The sequence below is a fragment of the Chiloscyllium plagiosum genome, unplaced genomic scaffold (assembly GCF_037043375.1).
Source record: "Chiloscyllium plagiosum isolate Xiang-an unplaced genomic scaffold, Cpla_swu_hap1 HiC_scaffold_7, whole genome shotgun sequence".
Taxonomy (NCBI): Eukaryota; Metazoa; Chordata; class Chondrichthyes; order Orectolobiformes; family Hemiscylliidae; genus Chiloscyllium; species Chiloscyllium plagiosum.
Window position 1 is genome coordinate 68776503 of NW_028270145.1, and position 26106 is coordinate 68802608.

The window sequence follows — 26106 nt, forward strand, 5'->3', positions numbered from 1 at the left end:
CTGACACCTCAGTCACCTGCCCTGCCTTATTTCCCAAGAGTAGGTCAAGTTTCACACCTTCTCTAGTAGGTACATCCACATATTGAGTCAGAAAATTTTCTTGTAAACACTTAACACTATGGCAGTCCCAGTCTATGTTTGGGAAGTTAAAATCCCCGACCATAACCACCCTATTATTCTTGATTTAATTATGTATTTCTAAATGCTCTGTTAGTATATACCTCAAAGTACGATAAGCGTCTAATGACAAAGATGTTAAACCACCTGGTTGATAGTTAACTATTTGCCTATTTTTCATCTCTCTCCCTCTTTCAATGTGAGATTTTTCAAACTTTTGCAACTTTTCCAGAATCTGAGGATTCTTGGAAGATTACTACCAATGCATTCATACTCACCCTGTAGCTATTTCTTTTAATATTACAGGATGCAAGCCATTAGGTCCAGGGCACTTAGCAGTATTTAGTCCAATTAGCTTCCTTCATACCTTTCTCTTGTGATAGTTATTGTACTTTTTTCCCTCACCCACCTCTTTCTCCTATTGATTAGTTTGTATTTTTGAAATGCTATTAGTGTCTCTTACCATAAAGATTGATGCAAAGTAATTATTATACTCCTCTGCTATCTCCTACTTCCCCATTATTATTAACAACCTCTAAAATGTCAATATTCACTTTGGCCTCACTATTCCTTCTTAGACGATAAGCTTTTAATATCTTATTTTAATGTTACTTGCTAGTTTACTCCATATTTATTTTCTCCCTTGTTTTTATTTTTTTGATCATCTTGTTGGCTTTTAAAGCTTTCTCAATCCTCTGTGTTTACCACTAATGTTTGTCATACTGTTTTTTTTTCAATTTATGGTCGATTTATCCATGGGTGATTTATCCCCTTCATGGAATCCTTCATCATTGGGAAACGTCTTTGTTGTGGGTCATAAACTCATTTTGTAAATACCTGCCATTTTCATTAATTGTCTTTTCCAGTAATTTTATTTCCCTCCGTTCACTCCAACTAACTCTGTCCCCATTTCTGTGTAATAACCCTTACAGTTGAGCACAGCTGTTTCTGACCAAAGTTTCTCACTCTCAAACAGAATGCTAATAACCATGTTATTACTCGGTGACAACTTATTAAACCTGCCTCATTACACACTACCAGATTCAACTCAGCCTGGTCCCTGGTCAGATTCACAACATGCTGTTCTGGAAACTGACCCAAATGGATTCTATGAATTCTGCCTTGTGGCTAACTTTGCCAATTTGATTTTCCCAATCTACATGAAGAGTAAAGTCATCCATGACTAATATATTGCTTTTTTTTTTAAATTGCCCTCATATCCTGAATTTATTCTCTGACCTACAATATTGCAGCTGTAATGGAGTTTCCTTTTTTTAACCTCCATCCATGTAGATTCAAAAAATGTTATGCGCCCCACATCATATGATAGCTATTCACTTTTGAAAATCATTTTTTACAGAAAAGATGTACCTTAATGCAGAATCCAAAGTTTGTTGGTGCTCCATACATCTTTCTTGCTGATAACAGCGTGTAAACGTTGCTTTCACTAAACTCAGCCATAAACTGTAAATGTCTTGGTTCCTGTGATAATGAAAGGTAAAATGTTCATAACAACGTTAGTTTAGCACAAATGTTCCAAAATGCCAAGGATTCAGTCACAGGGCCAAACAATGGAGAAAAATTTCACTTCCATCAGTAGAATGGTCATAATTGGTGAAGTGCTCCAATCAGGTTAGTTTTTCTTCATTCAATTGTGGGATGTGGGCATCTCTGGCTGACCAGCCAGCATTATGACCCATCCCTTGTTGACCTTCGTAAGGTGGTGATGTGCTGCCTTCTTGAACTGCAACAGTTCATCTGCTGTGGATTGACCCACAATGCCATTAAGGAGGAAATTCCAGGATTTCAACCTGGCGACAGTGAAGGAACAGTGATTTATTTCCAATCCAGGGGGGAGTGAGCTACTTGGAGGGAAACTTGAAGGTGGTGTTCCCATGTATCTGCTGTCCTTGTGTTTCTAGATGAATGTGATTGAATGCTTGAAAGGTTGGCAGCATTTGCAGCTACTTAAGCAGCAGTAAATGTGAGAGAGAAACCATCCTTGATTGGAGATGCAGCAAGAAGAGGAATGGGGTAGTCAGAAAGGCTGCTGGAGTGGACGATGCAGGATGCAGTGAACTTATGTCACTGAATGGCGGTCAATGAAATGGAACTGTGAAGGTACAGCCTGCCCCAGGATTGTTGGGCCTAGAGAAGTGCGATTAGTGGTTTGGGAACATTGGGTCACTAATTGGGTAGGATGGGAGTCTGTAAGTGTGGCGGGTCAGAGGCTGCAAAGTGGGGAGGCAGTTTTAAATGTGGAGAGAGTTTCCTACAGCAATTTAATTACTGTGGGGTCTAGGATTTTAATGTTTTCCTTGTGTGTTACCATTTTAAGTTCAGTCGAGTAGTGATGCTTAAGGACATTGTGACAATATGTGCCTTTAGGGATTTGTTCTGTCATGTTTCTCTTAAAGACGGGTGTCAGCTCCACAGAAAACAGAGTTTGTATCTTTGGGTTTCTTTTAGACAAAGGAATGTTGAATGGGTGGAGTCAGGCTCTCAATGACCTAGGAATGTTGAGTGGGTGGAGTCAGGCTCTCAATAATCTAGGACTTTGGGTTTTGCTTTCAGTTGTTGAAGAAGTTGAGGTTTTGGCAGTGAAGCTGATATATAAACATAGAACAGTACAGCCCAGTACAGGCCCTTCTGCCCTTGATATTGTGCCAACCTTTTATGCTACTCTAAGATCAGACTAACCTACATACCTTCATTGTACTATCATCCATGTGCCTATCCAAGAGTCACTTAAATGTCCCTAATACATAGGACTCTACTACCACTGCTGGCAGTGCATTCCATGCACGCACCACTTTTTGTGCAAAGAACCTACCTCTGATATCTCCCCCCTAAATCTTCCTCCAATCACCTTAACATTATCCCCCCTTATTAATAGACATTTCCGGCATGGGAAAACGTCTGTGGCTCTCCACTCTATCTATGCCTCTTATCATCTCGTACACCTCTATCAAGTCACCTCTCATCCTTCTTTGCTCCAATGAGAAAAGCCCTAGCTCCTTTAACCTCTCTTCATAACACATGCCCTTCAGTCCAGGCAGCATCCTGGTAAATCTCCTCTGCACCCTCTCTAAAGCTTCCACATGTTTCCTATAATGAGGCAAACAGAACTGAACATAATATTCCAAGTATGGTCTCTTCAGGGCTCTACAGAGCTGCAGCATAATCTCGCGGCTCTTAAACTCAATCCCCCTGCTAATGAAAGCCAACATATCACATGCCTTCTTAACAACCTTATCAACTTAGGTGGCAACTTTTAGGGAGCAATGGACATGGACCCCAAAGATCTCTGTTCCTCCACACTGCCAAAAATCCTGCCTTTAACTCTGTATTCTGCATTCATATTTGACCTTCCAAAGAGAATCACTTCACATTTTTCCAAGTTCCATCTGCCACTTCTCAGCCCAGTTCTGCATCCAGTCAATGTTCTGTTGCAACCTACAACAGCCCTCCAGACTATTCACAGCTCCACCAACCTTCATGTCATCAGAAAACTTACTAACCCACCCTTCCACTTTCTCATCCAAGTCATTTATAAAAATCATAAAGAGCAGAGGTCCCAGGACAGATTCCTGTGGAACACCACTGGTCACCAAGCTCCAGACTGAATACTTTCCATCTACTACCACCCTCTGTCTTCTAAGGGCCAGCCAATTCTATATCCAGACAGCCAGATTTCCCTGTATCCCACGCCTCCTTACTTTCTGAATGAGCCTACCATGGGGAACTTTATCAAATGTCTTGCTAAAATCCATATATACCACATCCACTGCTCTACCTTCATCAATATGTTTTGCCACATCCTCAAAGAATTCAATAAGGTTTGCGAGGCATGACCTGCCCTTCACAAAGTCATGCTGACTATATCTAACCAAACTGCGGTTTTTCAAGTAATCATAAATCCGATCTCAAAATCCTCTCCAATACTTTGCCCACGACAGACATAAGACTGAATAGGGATAATCCTGGCAATTACAAACCACACAGTCATAAGGCTATTCTCTTTCCTGAACAAGGGAATTACATTTGCCACCATCCAATCATCTGGCACTACTCCAGTGGACAGTAAGGATCCAAAGATCATTGTCAAAGGTGCAGCAATCTCTTCCCTCGCTTCCTGTAGTAACCTTGGGTATATCCCGTCTGGACCAAGGGATTTATCTACCCATATGTTTTCTTTCTTTTACTTTAATACCTGGTTTATTTAAAGAAAGCAACATTACAAATCTCTAAATAAAAACCAAAAGAACTGTAGATACTGGAAATCAGAACCAAAAACAGAAATTGCTGGAAAAGCTCAGCAGATCAGGCAGCATCTGTGCAGAAAAATCAGAGTTAGTGTTTCAGGTCAAGTGACCCTTCCTTAGAACAGTTGCAAATCTCTGCCTCCTCCCTGGCCAAAAGTCAATGCCCCAGAAGCCCCTCTTTCTAGATTTTTTTAAAAATATATTTTTATTGAAAAGTAGGTTTTTAAATTTTACAACAAATACAAAACAATATAATTCAAAACAGCACAAAAAAAACAAATAAAAAAAGCTCCAACCCCCCTCATGTGCAAATGTATAAACATATATAGAAAAATATCGATTTTTTTTTTAAAAACTGGCTATTTAATTAAATAAATAACCAACAACAAACTAATAAATAGTCCTAACTCAGTCCAGCCAAACAAAACACTCATACGTTCACAGTTCTTCCTCCCTGGATATTGGACTCATAAAACACAATCGTTACAGCTATATAAAAGTCCTTGTTAGTGTGGCAGATAAATCTGTGTCAAGGTATATCTTGTAAAAAAAAATCTCAGTTTGTGGTGTACCACATTTGTGAGAAAATCCAGGGGAATATGCTCCATAACAATCTTCCACCAACCTGCCAGGCCTGGGGTTTTTCAGATATCCAACCTAGCAAGATATTCTTCCTTGCAAAGAACGTGAGAATATTGAAAAGCTTTTTCTTATGCTCGTCTGCAGGAAATCCAATGGGTAGGCCCAAAATGATAGAGATAGGGTTCTTCTCCACCCATACACTGAAAATCCTCTCCATTGCACCCGCCACACCACTCCAATATGCTTGAAGACTATCGCAAGACTAAAGACAATGGGTAAAAATGGCCGTGCAGACCTTGCACTTGGGACATGCTGAAGATGCCCCGGGTTTAAATTTTGATAAACGGTCCGGAGCCAAGTGGACCCTGTGGAGAATCTTCAACTGTAAAGCATGGGTCCTTTTGCAAATTGATATCTTCCTTGTATTCTCCCAAATATTCTCCCATGCCTCTGAGGAGACTTCAACACCCAGCTCTCTCTCCCACATTCTGCAGAGTCGATCAAACTCATCTGAGGGGGCACCTTCCAATTGATGATATAAAGTACTGACAGAAAGTGTAGTCTTAAGTCATAGAAAGGGGTGTGCTATGTCAAATTTGCAGGGATCAGTCAAAAGTGTGTCTTTTTTTTTAATAAAATCCCTAACTTGAAAAGAAACGAAAAAGGTCTCTATTAGAAAACTCGTACTTCCATACTAACTGATCGAAGGACATCATTACGTCTCCATCAAATAAATCGCCCATGCAAGACATACCCCTAGCTGCCCAACGTTTAAATCCTGAATCTATCATCCCCGGTTGAACACCCAGCATACCCACTAAAGGTGTAAACAAAGATTCTTTGTCAATATTGCCTTCCCTCTGCTGAATTGCCCTCCATGCTTTAACAGTATTGATGACTATTGAGTTATGGCAATGTTCCCTAACTGTCCTTATTTTGTCCAAGAACAACAAACTGGTAAGGGGGCACCTTGCCTGGGAGGCCTCGATATCTAGCCATATTGAAAGAGAATCTCCATAAACCCAATCGCTTACATAGGTCAAAAGTGAGCTTAATAGATAATTTTTAAAGTCTGGAAGGTGCACTCCCCCCAATCTGTGAGGCAGCTGCAGTTTGGCTAATTTAATGAGGGGCCGCTTACAATGCCAAAAAAAAAGGAGCTGAACCAGCTGTTCAGGGGGAGCATTTGTATAGGATATAGCAAATGAGGGAGAATAAGCACTATCTGACCCAACCATGAGACTGGAAGTGCCTCCCATCTTTGAAGATCTTGTTTAATTTTTCCAAATAATTGGATAAAATAAGCTTTGAACAGCCGATCCAAAACTGGAGTAATGAATATGCCCAAATACACAAAACCCCCTTGTGACCACCTAAATGGGAATTTGTAGTCACCCTCAAGAGCAAGCTCCATCGTAAGGGGAATAGACTCTGATTTTGCAAAAATAATCTTGTACCCTGAAAAAGTGCCAAACGTGTGAATGCGAGGCACTGAAACTGCTGGATTTGTCAAAAAAATTAGGACATCGTCTGCATACAACAAAATCTTATGTGATTTTGACCCCACTTCTGGAACTGATATATTGAGATCCCCACGAATGGCCTCTGCCAATGGTTCAATCACCAACGTAAAAAGCAATGGTGGACCGGGACAGCCCTGCCAGATGCCCCTAAAAATATTAAAATTACTTGATCATACCCCATTGGTGATGACCGCTGTGAGAGGGTCACCATAGAGAACCTTTACCCATCTTATGAAGACTTCGCCCAAACCAAACCGCCCCCGGGTATAGAAAAGGTACAGCCACTCAAATCGATTAAGATTAGATTAGATTACATTACATTACAGTGTGGAAACAGGCCCTTCGGCCCAACAAGTCCACACCGACCCGCCGAAGCGCAACCCACCCATACCCCTAACATTTACCCCTTACCTAACACTACGGGCAATTTAGCATGGCCAATTCACCTGAGCTGCACATCTTTGGACTGTGGGAGGAAACCGGAGCACCCGGAGGAAACCCACGCAGACACGGGGCCATCTAGAGAAATCACCAATCCCTGTATTGACTACTGTTGGCATGCTTGAATTACATTAAGCAGTCTCCTAACATTATTGGAGGATCTGCGACCCTTTATAAAGCCCGTCTGATCCTCTTTAATAATAGAAGGTAACACAGTCTCCAGCCTTATTGCGAGAGTCTTAAAGAGGATATAAATCACCATTTAAGAGTGAGATGGGCCTGTATGAAGCACAGTCTTCTGGGCCCTTCCCTTTTTTAAGGATAAGTGAAATATTGGCCTCTATCAGAGATGGTGGGAGACAATCATGACTGTATGAATCGATGAACATACTGCGCATCGGGCCTGACATATATTTATAAAATCCTTATAGAATTCACTGGGAAGTCCCTCAGGGTCGGGCACCTTTCCACTCTGAAGCTGCCTCACACTTCCTGCATTTCTTGCTCTGATAATGGGGCATTGAGAAAGGGCTGTTGTTCGGAGTCACACCCAGGAGCTTCAGATCCCTAAAAAAGGATTCCATTTTGGCCTGCCCCTCCTCACAATCCTCGGATTGGTATAAAATCTCTGGAACGCCACATTAATCTTTTTAGAATCACATGTTAGGCTCCCAGACATTTCCCTAATTGCCGTAATGGCTTGTGGGGGACTCCTCTTTCTGGCAAGATACGCAAAGTATTTGCCTGGCTTGTCACCAAGCTCGTACAACCTTTGCTTTGCAAAAGCCAGGTTCTTCTTTGCTGTCTGCGTGAGCATGGAATTTAACACAGACTGCAGCGCCGTAATCCTCTGTAGTTTGACCAAGTGTCAGTCAAAGTAGGCCTTCTCGGCTGCCTTTATTCATGCTTCAAGGAGACATTGTTGCTCACCCTTCTGCCGCTTCCTACTGGTGGAATATGAAATAACTAACCCCCTAGCAAAAGCTTTGGCAGTTTCACAGAGGACGGATGAGCTATCAAACGCGCCTATGTTGATGTCTGGGAACCCCCAAAATTCCCTAGAGAAATACTCCACAAATTTATTATCCTGGAGGATAAAGGGATCCATTCACCAGTACCTCGAACCCACTGTAATGCCCTTAAACTTAACCAACAGGTACACTGGAGCATGATCTGAGATGATAATATTACCAATTGTACAAGATATCACCAAATCCAGGGTTACCACAGGGATCGGAAAAAAAAAATCAATCCTGGTGTGACATCTGTGCGGATTGGAGAAAAACATAAAATCCCGACCTGTAGGGTGGAGACGCCTCCAGACGTCCACCAACCCTAATTCCCCACACAGACCCACTAACTGTTTAGTTTGTACAGAGGGTAATGAGGGACCTTTGGGCAACCTGTCTACTGTGGGATCCATGAGACAGTTAAAAAGCTCCCCCTATAATGATGTGCCTGGGACTCGAGACTTTTCAGTTTAGAAAAAGTGTGTATCAAAAATTTAAGGGGATGAGTTGGAGGGCAATATACATTTAAAAACATCATATTCTTCCCCATTTATCAAGAATTATTAAGAATTACAAACTTCCCGCGTGTGTCTTTAACAAAATCCAACAACTTAAATGGGAGATTCTTCCTAATCAAAATAGTCACTCCCCTACTTCAGGTCTTAAATGATGAAAAAATAAACTCAGTCAAAGCCATTCTGCTGTAATTTCAGATGCTCCTTGTCATCCAAATAGGTCTCCTGTAACAAAGCAATCTCCACCTTCTCCTTCCTAAGACTCAAGAGTACCTTCTTCCTCTTAATTGGTGAATGACTTCCCTTGATATTCGAGGTACACCATTTAATCAAATCATTAACCATAATCTTCTGCAATAAAAATTTAATTTCCAGAGAAGAGGAACCAGAACCACAAACTGCTGAGCATTAGTATCAATGATCCACCAAAAATAAAATCTACATAAACTAAAACCATGATATTTAACAAACCTACAAAACTATTGAGAATAAAAATCAATAAAACCCAAAACAAAACCCCATATAAAAGCACCAACAGCGCTGAATAGGGGAACTCACCCCCTGCCCAGAGGGGGCAACTACCCATCCCAAACTGCCCATAAGTAGGCATCTAACCATCCCAGCCACCTTCACTTCTCAAACACAAGCAGAAAAGAATAAACGCCCCATAGAATACCAATATGACTAAAAAACATTATTTTAAATAAAGGGGAATAAATACCCCACCCATCCTTTGATATATCCTAACTTAGAAATTGAAATGTACATCTCAACCACTGCCAAACATAGTTTAAACCAAATTATTATCAATAGAGAAAAAAAACAAAGATAAAGCTCCAACCAGACTTCCTTCATTTCTTTTACAGAATGTTAAACATATAGCAAACAACACTCTTTATATATACTAAAATTGTTCAAATTAGGTTAGTTGACCAGAAAGTCTCTTGCCTTCTCCGATGTGTCAAAGAGATGTATGGATCCATCTAAGGTGATTTGAAGTACTGTCGGATACCTCGGAGTACAGAATCCCAAACTCCCTCTGTCTTCTCTTAACACCGTCGAAAGATTTTTGTTTCTGGATCACCGTTGCTGAGAAGTCTTGAAAGAACATGATCTTAGAGTCCTCGTAAATTAGGGCCTTCGGATCTTTTCCCTGGACTCTGGAAGCCTCCATGACTCTCTCTTTATCCCAGTAATGATGGAACCGCACCAGGAGAGGACGAGGGCGTTGACCCAGACCTGACCTCCGCACTGTGACCCAGTGAGCCCTCTCTATCTTCAATCTTCTCATGCCAGTCTCCAAGTCAAGGAATTTTGGCAACCAATCCTCAACAAATTCCGCATGCCGTTCACCTTCCTTACCCTCAGGCAGACCGATGATCCAAATGATTTTTCTCCTGCCCCTGTTCTCAAGATCATCCACTTGGTCACGCAAATTACGGACCTGTGTCTTCAGGGCTTGGATCCTATCCTTGGATGAACTGGCATCAGCTTCAACCACTGTGACCCTGTGCTCCACCTCATTCGTCCTCTTCTCCAGGTCTCCCAGCTGCTGCTCATGCTTCTGCAGCATGAGAGAGATTGGAGCCAGCTTCTCATCAATCTGTTTCCCCAGCATCTCACGAGGTTTTGCGAGCTCGTTCACCAAGGTCTGGAAACTAATCGGCTCAGAGGATCCTGCAGGCTGAGCTGCAGACCCGGCCTCGGATGCTCCTCCTCCCTCCTTTGGCATCTCTGAACGACTGGAAACACAGGTAAGTTAAATTTTGGAAGTTTCTTGGGACTCCATGATCTTTCCCGAGTCCCAAGATATTGCGACAGCCGGGGTTGGGCAGGTTAAATGTTTGTCTCGCTCGTGCTGTGATGCGGAGCTCTGCAGTGCGATTATCTCAGATCGCCGCCATCTTGAATCCCCCCATATGTTTTTGAACATTTTCAGCACATTCTCCTTCCTAACATCAATCTGTTCAAGCATATCAGTCTGTTTCACGCTGTCCTCAGCAAAATCAAGATCTCACTCAGTAGTGAATAATGAAGCAAAGTATTTATTAAGAACCACCCCTAGTTCCTCTGACTCCAGGCACAAGTTCCCTCCAAAATATTTTCCCTAAGGTAGGGAGAGTCCAGAATGAGACGGCATAGGTTTAGGGTGAAAGGGGAAAGATATAAAAGAGATGTAAAGGGCAACTTTTTCATGCAGAGGGTCGTGTGTGTGTGTAATGGTCTTCTGGAGGAAGTGGTGGAGGCTTGTACAATTGCAACATTTAAAAGGCATTTGGATGGGTACATGCATAGGACGAATTTGGAGGGATATGGGCTGGGACTAGATTGGGTTGGGGTATCTGGTTGACGTGGACAAGCTGGACTGAAGGGTCTGTTTCCATGCTGTACATCTCTGTGACTCTATGAAGCTTCGAAGCAATCACCCCAACATCCATAAACGAAGCTGCATCAGAACATTATTCCCATGAGCCACCACACACAGCAGCAAACCCAAACAAGCAGGCAAAACGCGTCCAGAAACCCTAGCCACTCTCCCCTACATCAAAGGCATCTCAGAAATGACTGCCAGACTACTTAGACCCATTGTCATCATGGTAGCCCATAAAGTCATCAACACACTAAAACAGCAGCTAATGAACTTGAAAGACCCTATACAGACAACAAGCAAAACTAATGTCATTTACAAAATACCATGCAAGGACTGTAATAAACATTACATTGGATAAACAGGCAGAAAGGCAGCCACCAGGATACATGAACATCAACTAGCCACAAACGACATGATCCTCTCTCACTAGTATCCTTACATACAGATGAGGAAGGACACCACTTCGATTAGGACAACACATCCATCATAGGACAAGCCAAGCAGAGACATGCACAAGAATTCCTAGAAGCATGGCATTCCAACCAGAACTCTGTCAAACAAACACATTGACTTGGACCCAATTTACCACCCCTTGAAAAAAGAACAGGAATGGCATCATCATAGGAAATGACATCACTACAGGAAATGATGTCATCAAGTCAAAGAAACCCAAACATATAAACAGAAAGCAGGAATCATCAGCAGTGCTTCGTCCAGAGGCTCACTGTAGATGTTACCTAGTATCGTGATGAAACGTCTGAACATGAACCTTCCAGTTCAGTGAGCAAACCTACACCCAGAACCCCAACTAAGCTACAAATCTCAAAACCCGCTAACTCTATGACTCTTGCTCCTCACGCTAGTGTACAATGCCTTTGGGTTTTCCTTAATCCTACCCCTAAAGCTTTTTCATGCATTCTTCTAGCTCTCCTAAGTCCATTCTTCAATTCCTTCCTGGCTACTTTGTAATTCTCTAGATTCCTCTGATTCTTGCCTCCTCAACCTTAAGTAAGCTTCCTTTTTACTGTTGATTTGTTGTTCCACTTCCTTTGTTACCAAAGATTCTTTCAACCTATATATACAGCTCTCTTGCTGCTACTGCAAAAAGTTTGAATTCTCTCTCTGCTGCTAGATACATGCTTTTAGATTTGCCTTTCTCCTTGACTGGAGAAGATAGTAAGTGACGCAAATCTGTTTTGCTGAATTTTCCTTTGCCAAGCATGTGTTTATGGGGTGCTGCTATTTTGGATCAGTTGATGAGCAGTCGTTAAATAATATTTCATTTTCATGAAGTACTTTAATAGAGTTAGAGTTATGCCAATGTTTTTTTTGATTACATTTTAACTGTAGTGTAAGAATAGTGGTGTTTTTCTTAAAGCCTCGTTGTGTGACCACTCAAATCACATCTGGAACACAGGGCTTTCCACTTCCCTGTAAGTAAGATAAAAATTAGGGTCGAGGCTATCTCCTTGATAATATTTTGAGGGGGTTTGGTCAGAATCAAAAAGGAGCCATTGAAAACCAACAGGCAGCTCATCAAAAATCAATGTGGTTCCCAAGAAAATTTTAAGCAGAACTTGAGGGAAAAACATTTTGACCAGAAGAATATTGGCCCAGATATTCCAGCCGGTATTGGAGTTGGAGCATCAACTACTAACTAGGTTTTAAACTATGGCTTCATATTTCCCTTTGAGAGACTTTGGACTATCTATGATCTGTTCCAGCTTCAACCCATGATAAGCACTTTGGGGAGGCCCCATGGCAAAGCACTCTCCATTTTTGTCACACTGCCACATAAAACATTTCTTCAGTGCAATGACCTGCAGAGTTTTTAAATGAACATTCATAACTGTTCAGGTAAAAACAATGACTGCAGATGCTGGATCAGTGGTGCTGGAAGAGCACAGCAATTCAGGCAGCATCCGACGAGCAGCAAAATCGACATTTCGGGCAAAAGCCCGATGAAGGGCTTTTGCCCGAAATGTCGATTTTGCTGCTTGTCGGATGCTGCCTGAATTGCTGTGCTCTTCCAGCACCACTGATCCAGATTCATAACTGTTCAGCCTCCCCTTGGACCACATACATTCCCAAACCTTCTCTTGACTCGACATTCTGTACACAGCTCAATTCTCATGTCAAAAACCAGATATTCCTCCACTCCAGACACAGCTCATCACCTCTCCAAAAACCTCTCCCTTATCCCCCGGCACAGTGGGAAGGAACACAGGCGAGAAGGTAGGAAGCGTACAAGCACAAGAGGGTACAAGCATTGTTAGGGATATGAGTGATAGCTGAGCCATATTAGTGTACAGAGGTGTGGAGGCAGCAGTGCCTGAGTGTAAGATGTCTTGCAGGTGGACTTCAAGTACTGTTAGATATATTGACCAGGGGACTGTGAACACTGTTGAGAAAGTGGAGAGAACAGCAGTGTGAGCACTGTCAGAGATATGGGATGTCATAAGATCTATGGTTTAGTAGATTTTCCATAATTGACAAGGTTGTAAACAGCAATAAAGATAGCCATAAACTATAGGAGGATATTAACAGACTTGTCAATAGGTAGAACAGTTGCAAACAGCATTCAACTCTGATCAATGCATTTGGGAAGAGCTAACAGGGCCAAGAATTGTACTATGAATGACAGGACCCTGGAATGAACTGAAGATTAGAGGGACTTCAGTGTGCATATCCACAGATCCATGAAAGTAGCAAGGCAGGTAGATAAGGTGGTTAAGAAGGCAATATAGGATATTTGCCTTTATTAACAAAAACACAAAATGTAAGAGCAAGGACATTATACTGAAACTATATAAAATACTGATTGGTCCACAAGTGGACTACTGTGTGCAGTCCTAGTCAACACATTACAGGATGTGATCACAATAGAAAGGATGCAGAGGAATTTTACCAGGTTGCTGCCCCACCTGGATGATTTGAACTAGGAGGAGATTGGATTTTCCTTGTTGCAGCAAAGATTGAGAAAAGACCTCATAAAAGTGCACAGGATTATGAGGGACATAGATAGGGTGGCTATGATGGGTGCTTCGTCATTAGCAATGGTATCAAACAGGTGGGCATAGATTTAAAGCAAGAGGTAAAAGACTAAGAGAGTGGAGGAGAATTCTTTTCACTCTCAAAAGTGCAGGCAGTCTGGAACCCACTGCCTGAAGGAATGGTTAAGTCAGAAACTCTCAAACATTTAAGCAGTATTAGATATTTACTTACATTGCCACATCTTCCAGGGCTTTAGACCAAGGGCTAGAAAATGGAATTATTGAAGTCAGACCTTTGTTGATGCACAACCAACAGATCAAATCTCAGTTCTGCAGTCCTGCCACGTCCAGCTGTGAATGGTGGTGCATAATTTAACAACTCACTGGAGGAGAAGGCTCCAGAAATATTCTCATTCTCATTGATGCAACACCCCAACATATCGGACAAGAGTAAGGCTGAAGCACTTGCAGCAATCTTCAACCAGAACAGCCATCTCGGCCTCCTCCAAATGGTCCTCAGCACCACAGAAAGTAGTCCTCATCCAATTTGATTCACTCAACATGATATCAAGAAATGGTTGCTGGTATTGGATCGCGCAAAGGCCATGTGCCTTGAAAATATTCCAGCAATAGTACTGAGGCCTTGTCTCAGAACATGTTGCTCCCCTAGCCAAGTGTTCCAGTACAGTCAAAATACCAACATCTTTCCGACAATGTGGATAGTTGCTCCTATACTCAAAACAGGACAAATTAAACCCGGCCAGTTACCATCCTATCATTCCACTATTGATCATCAGTAAAGTAATAGAAAGTGTCATTGATAGTACAATCAAACAGCACATGCGTCGCAAAAATCTGTTCAGTGACACCTAGTTTGTGTTGGTTCAAACATGGACAAAAGAGCTGAATTCCAGAGGTAAGATGAGAGTGACACCCCTAGACATCAAGGGTGCATTGACTGAGTGTGGCATTAAGTAGGCCGAGCAAAACTGTAATCAATGGGTATCAGAGCCAAACTTTCCATTGGATGGAGTCATACCTGTTACATAGAAGATGACTTTGGTTATTGGAGGTCAGTTATCTCAGCACCCTCAGGGTAGTTTCCTAGGCCCAACCATCTTCAGCTGCTTCATCAATGACTTTCCCTCCATTATCAGGTCATAAGTGGGGATGTTCACTGACGATTGTACAATGTTCAGCACCATTCACAATTCCTCAGATACTGAAACAGCCCATGTTCAAATGTGAATAAGATTTAAACAATATCCAGGCTTCGGCTGACAAGTGGCAAGTAACATTCATGCCACACAAATGCTAAGCATTTGTGACTAATCTAAGCACCACTCCTTGACATTCAAAGGTGTTACTATCAATGAATCCACCACAGTCAACATCCTTAGGGATACCATTGACCAGAAACTTAACTGGATGAGCCACACAAACACATTGGCTACTGGAGCCAGTCAGAGGCTGGGAATACTTCAGCAAGTAGCTCACCTGCTGACTCCCCAAAGCTATACCTATTAAGCTAGATCCCACCATCTATAAAGGCACAAGTCAGGAGTGTGATTGAATACTCCCCACTTGCATGGATCAGTGTAGCTCCAGCAACACAAGAAACTTGGCACCATACAAGGCACAGCAGCCCGCTTGATTTTGTGTCACATCCACAAGCATCCACTCCCTCTACCACCAATGTTCAGTAGCAGTAGTATGTACTATCTACAAGATGCACTGCAGAAATTCACCAAAGACAGCACCTACCAAACCCATGACGACTTCCGTCTAGAAGGACAAAGGATAACAGATACAAGGGAACACCAGCACCTGCAAGTTCCCCTCCAAGACACTCCCCATTCGGACGTGGAAATATTGATTTATTACTGTCACATGTACCGAGATACAATGAAAACTATTGTATCGCATGCTAACAGACAAATCATATAGGGGAATCATATCATATTAGAAAATCAAATCATATTAGATAATTCGCTATATAAATATAGGGCTAGATATAGCATGCGGACTGCAGCAGTTCAAGGAGGCAGCTCATCACCATCTTCTCAAGGGCAACTAGAGACAGGCAATAAAATGCTGGCCAGCCAGCAACACCCATGTCCCATGAATGAATTAAAAACAAAACAGCATTGACAGGACAGACCATGCCACGTTGCCTTCTTCTGTGCCTTAAATATCTACAAAATTGAAACATTTTGATAGCTTTCTTGGTTTTAGATTAGATTAGATTACTTACTTTATGAGGAAACATTGCCCTTCGGCCCAACAAGTCCACACCGACCCTCCGAAGAGCAACCCACCCAGACCCATTCCCCTACATTTACCCCTTCACCTAACACTACAGGCAATTTAGCATGGCCAATTCACCCAACACATTTTTGGACTGTGGGAGGAAACAGGAGCACCCGGAGGAAACCCACACAGACACGGGGAGAATTTGCAAACTCCACACAGACAGTTGCCTGAGGCGGGAACTGAACCCAGGTTTTGAGCTGTCAAAGGCTAAAGTGATCAGCCTTGTTACTAGCTGCACATTAATAAAATGAAAACATTTCCAGTCCATAAAACAGAGCAGATTGTCATATAGAATGTCAAATGTGCGATCAAGTGTTCCCGAGACTTGTGGGGATTTTGCTCGTCTTCACATCAGAATGTTTCTAGTTCCATTGGAAATATGAAGAACTGCACATTTCTCAGTACAGTAGCATACTGTAGACAGAAAAATGACCAAATATCATTTGACGCTGCCATGCTAGCTAAGACGAATTCAAATTATATTGACTTGAAATGGTTTAAGTAACACTGCTGGTTTGGTAGGCACCAGTAGCTGACATATCTTCCCTGTAACCTCTGGAAATCATAAGCTTCTGGAGCCAGTAACACGCAGAAAAGTGTAAGGATAGCCGGTTTGTTCAATAAAATGAGTATACATACATAGGAACCAAATATCCTCCACGATGTTTCATTCTGTATCGTGTCCACACAGTTGAATTTTAGTTATTGGTAATCCGAAATCCACAAGTTAAACCTCACTTTCAACTTCGGACACTGACTATCAAAAAAGATATATTCAACCTTAGCTTATAGCTTGTTTTCACTCTGAAGGGGCATTATTGAAACTCTGAATAAGTGCAGTAGTCAGTTGCCACTTGGTGGCACTGGTGACCACTATGTCCAGATTAAAGTCATAGACATCCATTATTTAGAATCACCTGTTAACTACTGTTGAATCAAATGAACAAATGTGCAATGGCCCATGTGCTTATGAGGAGAACTTTATGTTGGCATGATGGCTGATTTAGAACACAGAACATAGATTTATAGGCAGAGGCCGAAGATTGTTCAATGGTGTGAGTGGAGTGTCAACAAACTAAATCACAAATCTCTGCAGGTGATCAAAAGTATCAGATGGTGTGACACTTTACTCACACCATCTAATAATTTTGATCACCTGCAGAGACTTATGATTCAGTGTGTTGACATTCCACTCACACCATTTGTATGAGCTTTTGACCTCTCTGCCATAAATCATGTGCCTGTGTGCTTCTCTGCATTCCACCTGATGAAGGAGCAGCGCTCTGAAAGCTTGTGATTTCAAATAAACCTGCTGGACAACAACCTGGTGTCATGTGACTTCTGACCAAGATTTCTAATAGTATTAGATTTATTGCAATCCAACTTGCTTCCAATGGCTGATGATGTGACCAAGTTGCTTGGGACAATAGAATGAGAGTCGACAAAAGTTGATTAATTTTGGGGGGAGCAGTGGGTTGCTGGGTACATTACTTGAAACTATAAGCTTCACTCAAATCTTTAGTTTTTATTTGAGAACATGCAGGCTGCAGAACAGGGAACAGTTCATATTGAGCAAGATTCAGTTGAAATTCTGTGTGTTGGCTTAAAAAGGTTTAAATGTTTTCTAGTTCATTCATGGATTTGGGTATCATTAACTAAGTCAGCACTTAAGACATATCCCCAATTCCCCTCAGGAAGGTGGTGGTGTTGTCATTTAAGTAGGAGTGCAGATAGACCCATGCAAGGAAAAATGTTCCCTGAAATAGAGTGAGTAACAATGAAATAAAAGCAATGTAGTTCCAAGTCAGGATGGTGAATGGCTTAGAAGGGAATTTGTTGGCAGTATTGTTCCCAATCCATCTGCTGCTCTTGTCCTTCTAAGGAGTAGTTTTGAATGGTGCTGTCAGAGAAGAGTTGGTCAGTTACTACAGCACATCTTATACATGGTATGTGCTGTTGCCAAACACAACAATAGTGAAGGGAAAGATTCTCAAAGATTGTTGAGTACATTCAAGCACGCTGCTTTGATCTTGGTAGTGCTGAGCTTCCGGAGTGCTGTGAGACCTGTACCTATTCAGGTAAGTGAAGAATATTCAGTCACACTGACTTGGTGCCTTTTAGATGGTGTACAAGTTTTGGGGAATAAGGAAATGAGTTATGCACTGCAATATTCCCAGACACTGACCCTCTCTTATAGCTAAAGTTTTTGCATGGCTGGCTCAAGTTCAGTTTCCGCTCAATGGTAACCCCTAAGATATTAATAGTGGGGAATTTGGTGATGGTGATGCTACTGAATCTCAAAAAGAGAGTGATGGGTAAATTCTTTATTTTACAAATTACAAGCTAAAAGACCAGTCAGAACCATTTAAGAAAACAAAGTTATGGACTAAGTAAATAAAGTAGAAATGCAGGGCCAGGCGATGGGCTGTACCTGCACGATGTGGGAGCTGGTGAACCGCATTGTGGTTCAGTAACCACATCTGTGGCAAGTGTTGGCTATTTGTGAAACTCTGGCTCAGAGTTGATGAGCTGGAGTTTGAGCTTTGAACAGTGACACATGAGGGGGTCACATTTTAGGAGGCAATTACACCCCTTAGATGAACTTCTTCAAATTCAGTCAGTGGTCAGGGACAGGGGTATGTGACTGCCAGAGACGCAGGTAGAAGTTTCCAGGGAGTAGCAATGAAGGAGCCTCAGCCCTTGAACTTGTCTAACAGGTTTCAGATTCTTGCCCCCTGCATAGATGAGAGCAAGAACTCTGGAGAGGATGAGCAAAATGACCATAGCACCATAGTTCAGGGAGCCATTCAAGAGGAGGAACAAAAAGAGAAATGTAGTTATAATCGGGGATAGTGTAATGAGGGGAACAAACACTTTTCTCTGTGGCCAGGATTGAATGTTCTGAAGCTTGTGTTGCTTGCCTGGTGCCCAAGTTCAAGATGGATCAGCTGAGTTGCAGAGCAACTTGGAGTGGGAGGGATTAGGTACAGTTTGTGATCAACGTAGATACCACCAATATAGTTAGATAGAGGTTCTGCTGAAGGAATATGAGCAGGTGGGTTGAAATCAAAAACCAGAACCAATCTCAGCATTAATGAGCTAAATGAGCAATGAGCTAAACGGCATAAGGTCAACAAGAGATAAACTCATGACGTAAAAGTGGCACAACTACTGGGGAAAAAGAGAGCCGTTCCAATGGAAAGTGTTCTGCCCGTATTATGCTAGGACCAGAGTCTTGGTGAATCAAATAACCAAGGCTGTAAATATCAAGGCTTTAAACTAAATAGTGGGGTGGTGGTGGGGGGTGCTGAGGTGTAATTCCACGTCACAGAAAACTATGGAAGAGGTTAAAAAGGTGGGGGGGGAAGTGTTCAGGAAACTGAAGCTTCCAAAATAAATAACAGGACAGACAGCATGGAAAAGATCAGAAATCTAAACTTAGGTATAGCAGATAAGGGCTGAAAATGTGTTCAGGAAGGGCTTATGCCCAAAACGTCGATTCTCCTGTTCCTTGGATGCTGCCTGACCTGCTGCGCTTTTCCAGCAACACATTTTCAGCTCTGATCTCCAGCATCTGCAGCCCTCACTTTCTCTCTATTGCAGATAAGAGTACAATTATGAGAAGGGGGTCAGACAATGCAGGACTGAGAGTGTTAGACTTATGCGCACAGTATATGAAGCAAGTGAGATCACAGTGCAGATTGAAATTGGTTGGTATGATATTGTATGCATCACAGATATGTAGCTGCATGGAGATTGTGGCTGGAAAGAAATATCCAAAGATATGCAGCCTATCCAAAGGACAGACACATGGGCAGAGGGGACAGGGTTGGCTTGTTAGTAAGAACTGAAATTAAAATCAACAGCAAGAAAGGATACAGAATCTCAAAGCAAGAAAAAAGGTTATGTAAATACCTCCTAACATTAATCAGGGTGAGAAAGAAAATATATCAGGAGTTAGAAAAGGCACGTAAGAAAGGGACCATTACAATAATCATCGGGGAACTTCAATAGGTAGGTAGGCTGGTAAAATCAGGTTAGTAGCAGATTCTAAGTAAAGGAATTCATGGAAAGTCTGAGAGATTTTCTTTTGGAGCAGCTTGTTGTACGGCCCCCTAGGGAAGAGGCAATTTTGGATTTGGTGATGTGTAGTGAGGCAGACTTGGTTAGGGAGCTAAAGGTAAAGGAATCTCTGGGGGTCAGCAACCATAATATGATAGAATTTCCCCTGCAGTTTGAGAGAGGGGGAAGCTGGAATCAGACATAATGGTCTTACAACTGAGTAAAGGTAAAGGTAACTACAAATATATGGAAGCACACTAGCTTTCGGAGCTGTGTTGGATCCCCAACTGTTCACATTATGTATATCTAGACAAAGGAACCGAGGGCACTATTGCTATGTTGCAGATGACACAGATTGTTGGAGGGACAGGTAGTATTTAGATGGTGGGACAAATACAGAAGAACTGGTTAGAAGTGTGGGCAAAGAAGTGGCAGATGGAATACATATGTGGGAAGTATGAGGTTGTGCACTTTTGTAGAAAGAATAGAGGCATAGACTATTTTCTAAACAGGAAAAGGCTTCAGAAATCTGAAGCACTAAGGGACTTGAAAGTCCTAGTCTGGGATTCTCTTAAGGTTAACATGTAGGTTCATTTGGTAGTTAGGAAGGCAAAGGCAATGGTGGCATTCATTTCGAGAGGGCTAGAGTTCAAGAGCAGAAATAAACTGTGGAAGTTTGTAAGGCACAGGTTGGACCACAAGTGGAATATTGTCAACAGTTTCAGCATCATATTGAAGGAGCGATTAGATTAGATTCCATACAGTGTGGAAACAGGCCTTTCAGCCCAACAAGTCCACACCAACCCTCCGAAGAGCAACCAACCCAGACCCACTCCCCTACATTTACCCCTGACTAATGCACCTAACACTATGGGCAATTTAGCATGGCCAATTCACCTAACTTGCACATCTTTGGACTGTGGGAGGAAACCGGAACACACGGAGAAAACCCATGCAGACAAGGGGAGAATATGCAAACTCCACACAGACAGCTGCCTGAGGCAGGAATTGAACCTGGGTCCCTGGTGCTGTGAGGCAGCAGTGCTAACCACTGAGCCACCATGCCGTGATATGCTGGCCGTGGATGATGTCCAGAGGTGGTTTACAAGAATAATCCCAGAGATGTGGGGCTTGTCATATGGGGAGCAGTTGAGGGCTCTGGGTCTGTAATAGATGGAGATTAGAAGAATGAAAGGGAATCGAATTTAAAACTTCCAAAATCCTGAAAGACCTGGGTAGGGTGGATATGAGAATGATGTTTCCACTAGTAGGACAGACTAAGAACAAAGAGCACCACCTCCAAATAAAGGGATGATTCTTTACAGAAGAAATTTCTTCAGCTAGAGAGTGGTTAATCTGTGGAATGCACTGGGGTAGAGAGCTGTGGAGGCCAAGTCCTTGAATGTATTTAAGACAAAGATAGATAAGTTCTCCATTAGTAACGTGATCAAAGGTTGCAGGAAGAAGGCACGAGAATGTGGCTGAGAAACACGATAGCAGACTCAATGGATCATATGGCTTAATTCTGCATCTATATATGATGATCTTGTTGCCAATGGTCATTGCTTTGCCCTTCTATGACATAAGTTTTACTTGTGATTTTTCAGCCCTGGATTGGATGTTATCCAAATCATACTGCATATGAACATGAGCTGCTTCAGGTGTGTGATGAATCACGAATTGTGCCGAACATTGTCTGGTCATCAGATTGCAGTCATCCAAAAACATGCCCATTTCTGACTTTACGATGAAGTGAAGGTCATTAATGAAGTAACTGAAGATGTAGTGCCTGAGGAGCTCCAGCAGTGATATCCTAGGGCTAAGATGATTAAATGTCCAATAACCACAACCATTTTCCTTTGTGCTAGATTTAATTCCAACCAACTGATAACTGAAGGTGAGTTGAACCACTCAGATAGCCAAACTGAGGACAGCTAGATTTGTTGATGAAAACGTTGTGTTAAAGAACATTCAAACCAGGGGAGTTCTGACTGGAGATGATTCCGCTGAAATGCTGGTGATACTTGTATTGAACTGGGAGTCTACAGCTTGGGAAGATTCGAAAGGAAAATTTTCTGGGAGTAAGCAGTAGGTCCAAGAAATCTTATTCCTGTTACATGAACAGTACTGATATATACATTTCTTGTCAGAAAAAGCTAGTCATCTGAATAATCTTGATCTCAGACTAGAAAACTTAGATTGACAGAACTAATACGAAAGTTTGCAAGAATTGTTTGGGAGAAGATATCGTCCAACTAATATGAATACATTGTCATATAAATGATATATGTATATGCATTCCTGAAAAGCAGCTCCTTCTTCTCAAGTACTCTGCCTGAAAACAGGTCTGATTCACAGCAACTCAATCTCAGTCTTGACTAGGGCAAGGAAACAGGCCCCAAAAGAAGCCCAGCCAGAACAGGGATTGATATAGTGATGTTCACACAGACCTGTCCCACACTGGCTGTCCAGAACAACTGAGCTAACCAGCACATACAAGGAGTCTGAGCTGCTATGGTAACATGCATTCACATAAGCTGAAATAAATACAAAGTATTATTGATACTGAAGATCTGAAAGAGAAAATAGCAAATCTGGCAGCATGCCATGAAGATAAAAACGTAGTTAACTTATGATGTTCAATAAGACTGGAAAGAACTGGAAAGTGGTAAATTGTATGCTGCTCTCCCTTCCTCAACAGCATATAAGTCATGCATATAGATATTGGAAGGTGTCGCATATATGAAATCTTTGTATTCATAAATCGAGGCATTAGACCAAATCGAGATATTGGACTGGATTCTCAATCCCCAAGGAAGGAATTCACAGCCAGAGGGCTGGTGCCCTCCCCAAAGTTGAGCTCTGGCAGCCATGACCATAAAATGCCATTTTTATTAAAGCTTCCATAGATTGACACCTTTAAGCACTGTTCTATACTGGCATTTCCTACCTATGACATGGAGCTGATCTCTCGGAACAGCAGGGCCTCCAATTGCTCTGCCAGACTCAGGAGCCTGTGCTTGTGCTTAATTGGATGGCAAACAGTACCTTCACCACTGAGTGACCTGCTGTACGAAAATGGCATTTATGCCTCAAACACATGACAATTTGATCAGAGCAAATACTTGGAAATAGTCCTGTCACAGCACCGATTCCAAAACAAGAATTTGGCCTGTTAAGTATCATAGAGATATACAGCACAGAAGCAGACTCTTCAGTCCAATTCATCCATGCTGACCAGATATTCCAACCCAATCTAATCCCATTTGCAAGCATTTAACCCATGTCTCTCTAAACCCTTACTATTCGTATACCTATCCTTTTAAATGTTGTAATCATACTCGCCTCCACCACTTCCTCTGGGAGCTCATTCCAGACATGCACCACTCTTTGCTTGAAAAAGTTGCCCCTTGGATCACTTTTATATTCTTTTCCCTCTCACCTTAGACCTATGCCCTCAAGTTTTGGACATCCCACCCCAGGAAAAGGATCTTGCCTACTTTCCTGATTCACACCCCTCATCAATTTATAAACCTCTATTAAAGTCACCCCTTACCCTCCGATGCTCCAGGGAATATAGTCCCAACCTGTTCAATCTCTACTTATAGTTCAAACTCTCCAACCCTAGCAATATCCTCGTAAATCTTTTTTGAACCTTTCAAGCTTCAGAACATTCTTCCTATAGCAGGGAGAGCAGAATTGCACACGTATTCCAAAGGTGGCCTAACCAAGTCGCAAAATGACCTCCCAGCCCCTATACCTAATGCACTGACCAATAAAGGCAAAAACAGAGCATTATGAAGAACCATTATAATGATCTAATTAGGCCTCAATTAGAAGTTTACCTACTGTTCTGAACTCCATTCTTTAGGAAGGAAGCTAAGGTGCAGAGGACTATTACCAACTTGATCTTCCTGGGATTTGCAGGCTTAGCCAACACGTAATACACAGTCTTAGTTGCCCTTGAGAAGTGTAATAAGCTGACTTTTTGAACCATTGCAGTCCATTTGGTGTAAGTATATTCACAATGTCGAAGAGGGGTTTGGGAAGTTCCAAGATTTTAACCCTGTAACAATGAAGGAACAACACAAGTAGACCAGTTTTGTAGCTTCACCAGGATGATATCTCATTTTTAGATATGCTCCTGGCATACCTTTCTGCACTCTGCATTGAACTATCCTAATTTGGTCACCCAACTTGATAGTAGTGGTAGATTGAGCTATATTCTGAGTGATGAGGATGCAGATGGTTTTGAGTATGATTCTCCTGTTCTTGGTGACTCAGTGCCTCATGGATGCCAATGTTGAGTTGCTACATCTGTTAGAAGTCTATCCCATTTAGCACTGTGATACTGCTATACAACACGATGGAGGATATACTCCACAACAACTGTGCAGTGATCACTGTTGTCAATATTGTCATGGACAGATACATCTGTGGCTTGCATATTGGTGGGTGGGTTTTTCCTCCTTGTTGGTTTCCTCATTAACTGCCAGACTAGGTCTGTAGTAGGTATGTCCTTTAGGACTCAACCAACTCAGTGAATAGTGATACTGCTTAGCCATCTTAGTGGTGAACACTGAAGTTCTCTGCCCAGAGAGCATTTTTGCTACTCTTAGTGCTCCCTCCAAGTGGCAATCAACATGGAAAAACACTGACTCATCAATCAAGGAAGGACTTCATGTGGTATTCAGGAGGAGATTTCTTTGCCCACGTCTGACAAGGATACCATGAGATTTTATGGATTCAACCTCACTCCCTCCTGGATAGGTAAAACTGTGCAGCCACTTATGCTATGCCAGTTCTCCAACCAGAGTAAGCCTTACTCAGGGGGAGATGGCAACATCGTCTAGAATGGTCTCCTTGTAAGCTGCAATTACTTTTGGCTAAGGTTTTCATGCCTTCATATGTGTAAGAATGACGGCAAGGAGATTTCAAAATGACTCAATTCCAGAAATCCCAAAACCATTACCAAACTATAGGATTTTTACAGCACTGAATGAGGATGGTTGCAGCAAGCATACACTTCAAAATCATGCTCTTTATTGAATTAGTGGGAATTTCAGACATACCACCATTTTCATGGCCATTTTGGTCCACAGCACCTCAGAAAGCTATGAATGGCAGGGGAAGCCATACAAATGATAGATAAAATAAACACAATCACCTGCTCAGAGATGCTGAAATAAAAAACAACTGTTTCTGATCCAATAGTTATGTTTTATCTCATAATTTAGTGTTATTACTGCAGTAACTGATTATGGGGTTTTGTTCAACAAATTCATCAACATTATAAGTACTGACCTGCATTTGAGTACTTTTCCTATTGGAAAACGTACTTTTATGCATTAAAAACTGAACTAAATGTTATGTGGGGCCCTAATAAAATGATCTAAAGTGATTTAAAACCTGGAGCTTATTTGCATTGAAAAAAAATACTCCTTCAGCATCTTTCAATGATTGAATGAAAAGCCATCAGCTGTTCTTGCTTTGATTCATTGGATATTTGGTGCAACTCTCACAAAAAGAGAGGCCAGTTTTAAGTTACAATATAATCCATGTTTTTGTGAATGGTGAATGCTTGGCTGGTTTTTAAAAGCTCCAATGCTATTTATCTCAGTGATGCTATGCTCAAATTCTGATTGAGAGTTAAGAGGTTATTAAAAGATCATCAGCCTTTGATAAGGTTTGTGAATTAAATGTTAAAAGTACGGCTTAGCAGCATGGTGGGGGGAGGAAGACTTCCAATGTTTTTGAATGGGTTTGAATCATAAAGGAATGTCTTTTTTTTCCAATCAAGAAATGTGTTTGAGTGACAGCTCTATTAAAAGCTTTTTTTTTCTATTTCTATTTAGGATAGTAAAGGCAGCATTTGATCCACTTGCTCTTATTGTTCAGCGCATTAAGTATAGAC

The 26106-nt window shown here is 41.8% G+C and overlaps 1 protein-coding gene across 3 annotated transcripts in view; it reads right to left on the reverse strand.

Moving 5' to 3' along the window:
- Positions 1 to 26106, reverse strand: part of grb14 (growth factor receptor-bound protein 14) — a 151001-nt gene that overhangs the window by 34774 nt on the left and 90121 nt on the right. For all 3 annotated transcript variants that reach the window (XM_043693894.2, XM_043693892.2, XM_087989100.1), the window contains exon 6: positions 1489 to 1599. In XM_043693894.2, coding sequence (XP_043549829.1) covers positions 1489 to 1599 — 111 coding nt within the window. The remainder of the gene's footprint in view (positions 1 to 1488; positions 1600 to 26106) is intronic.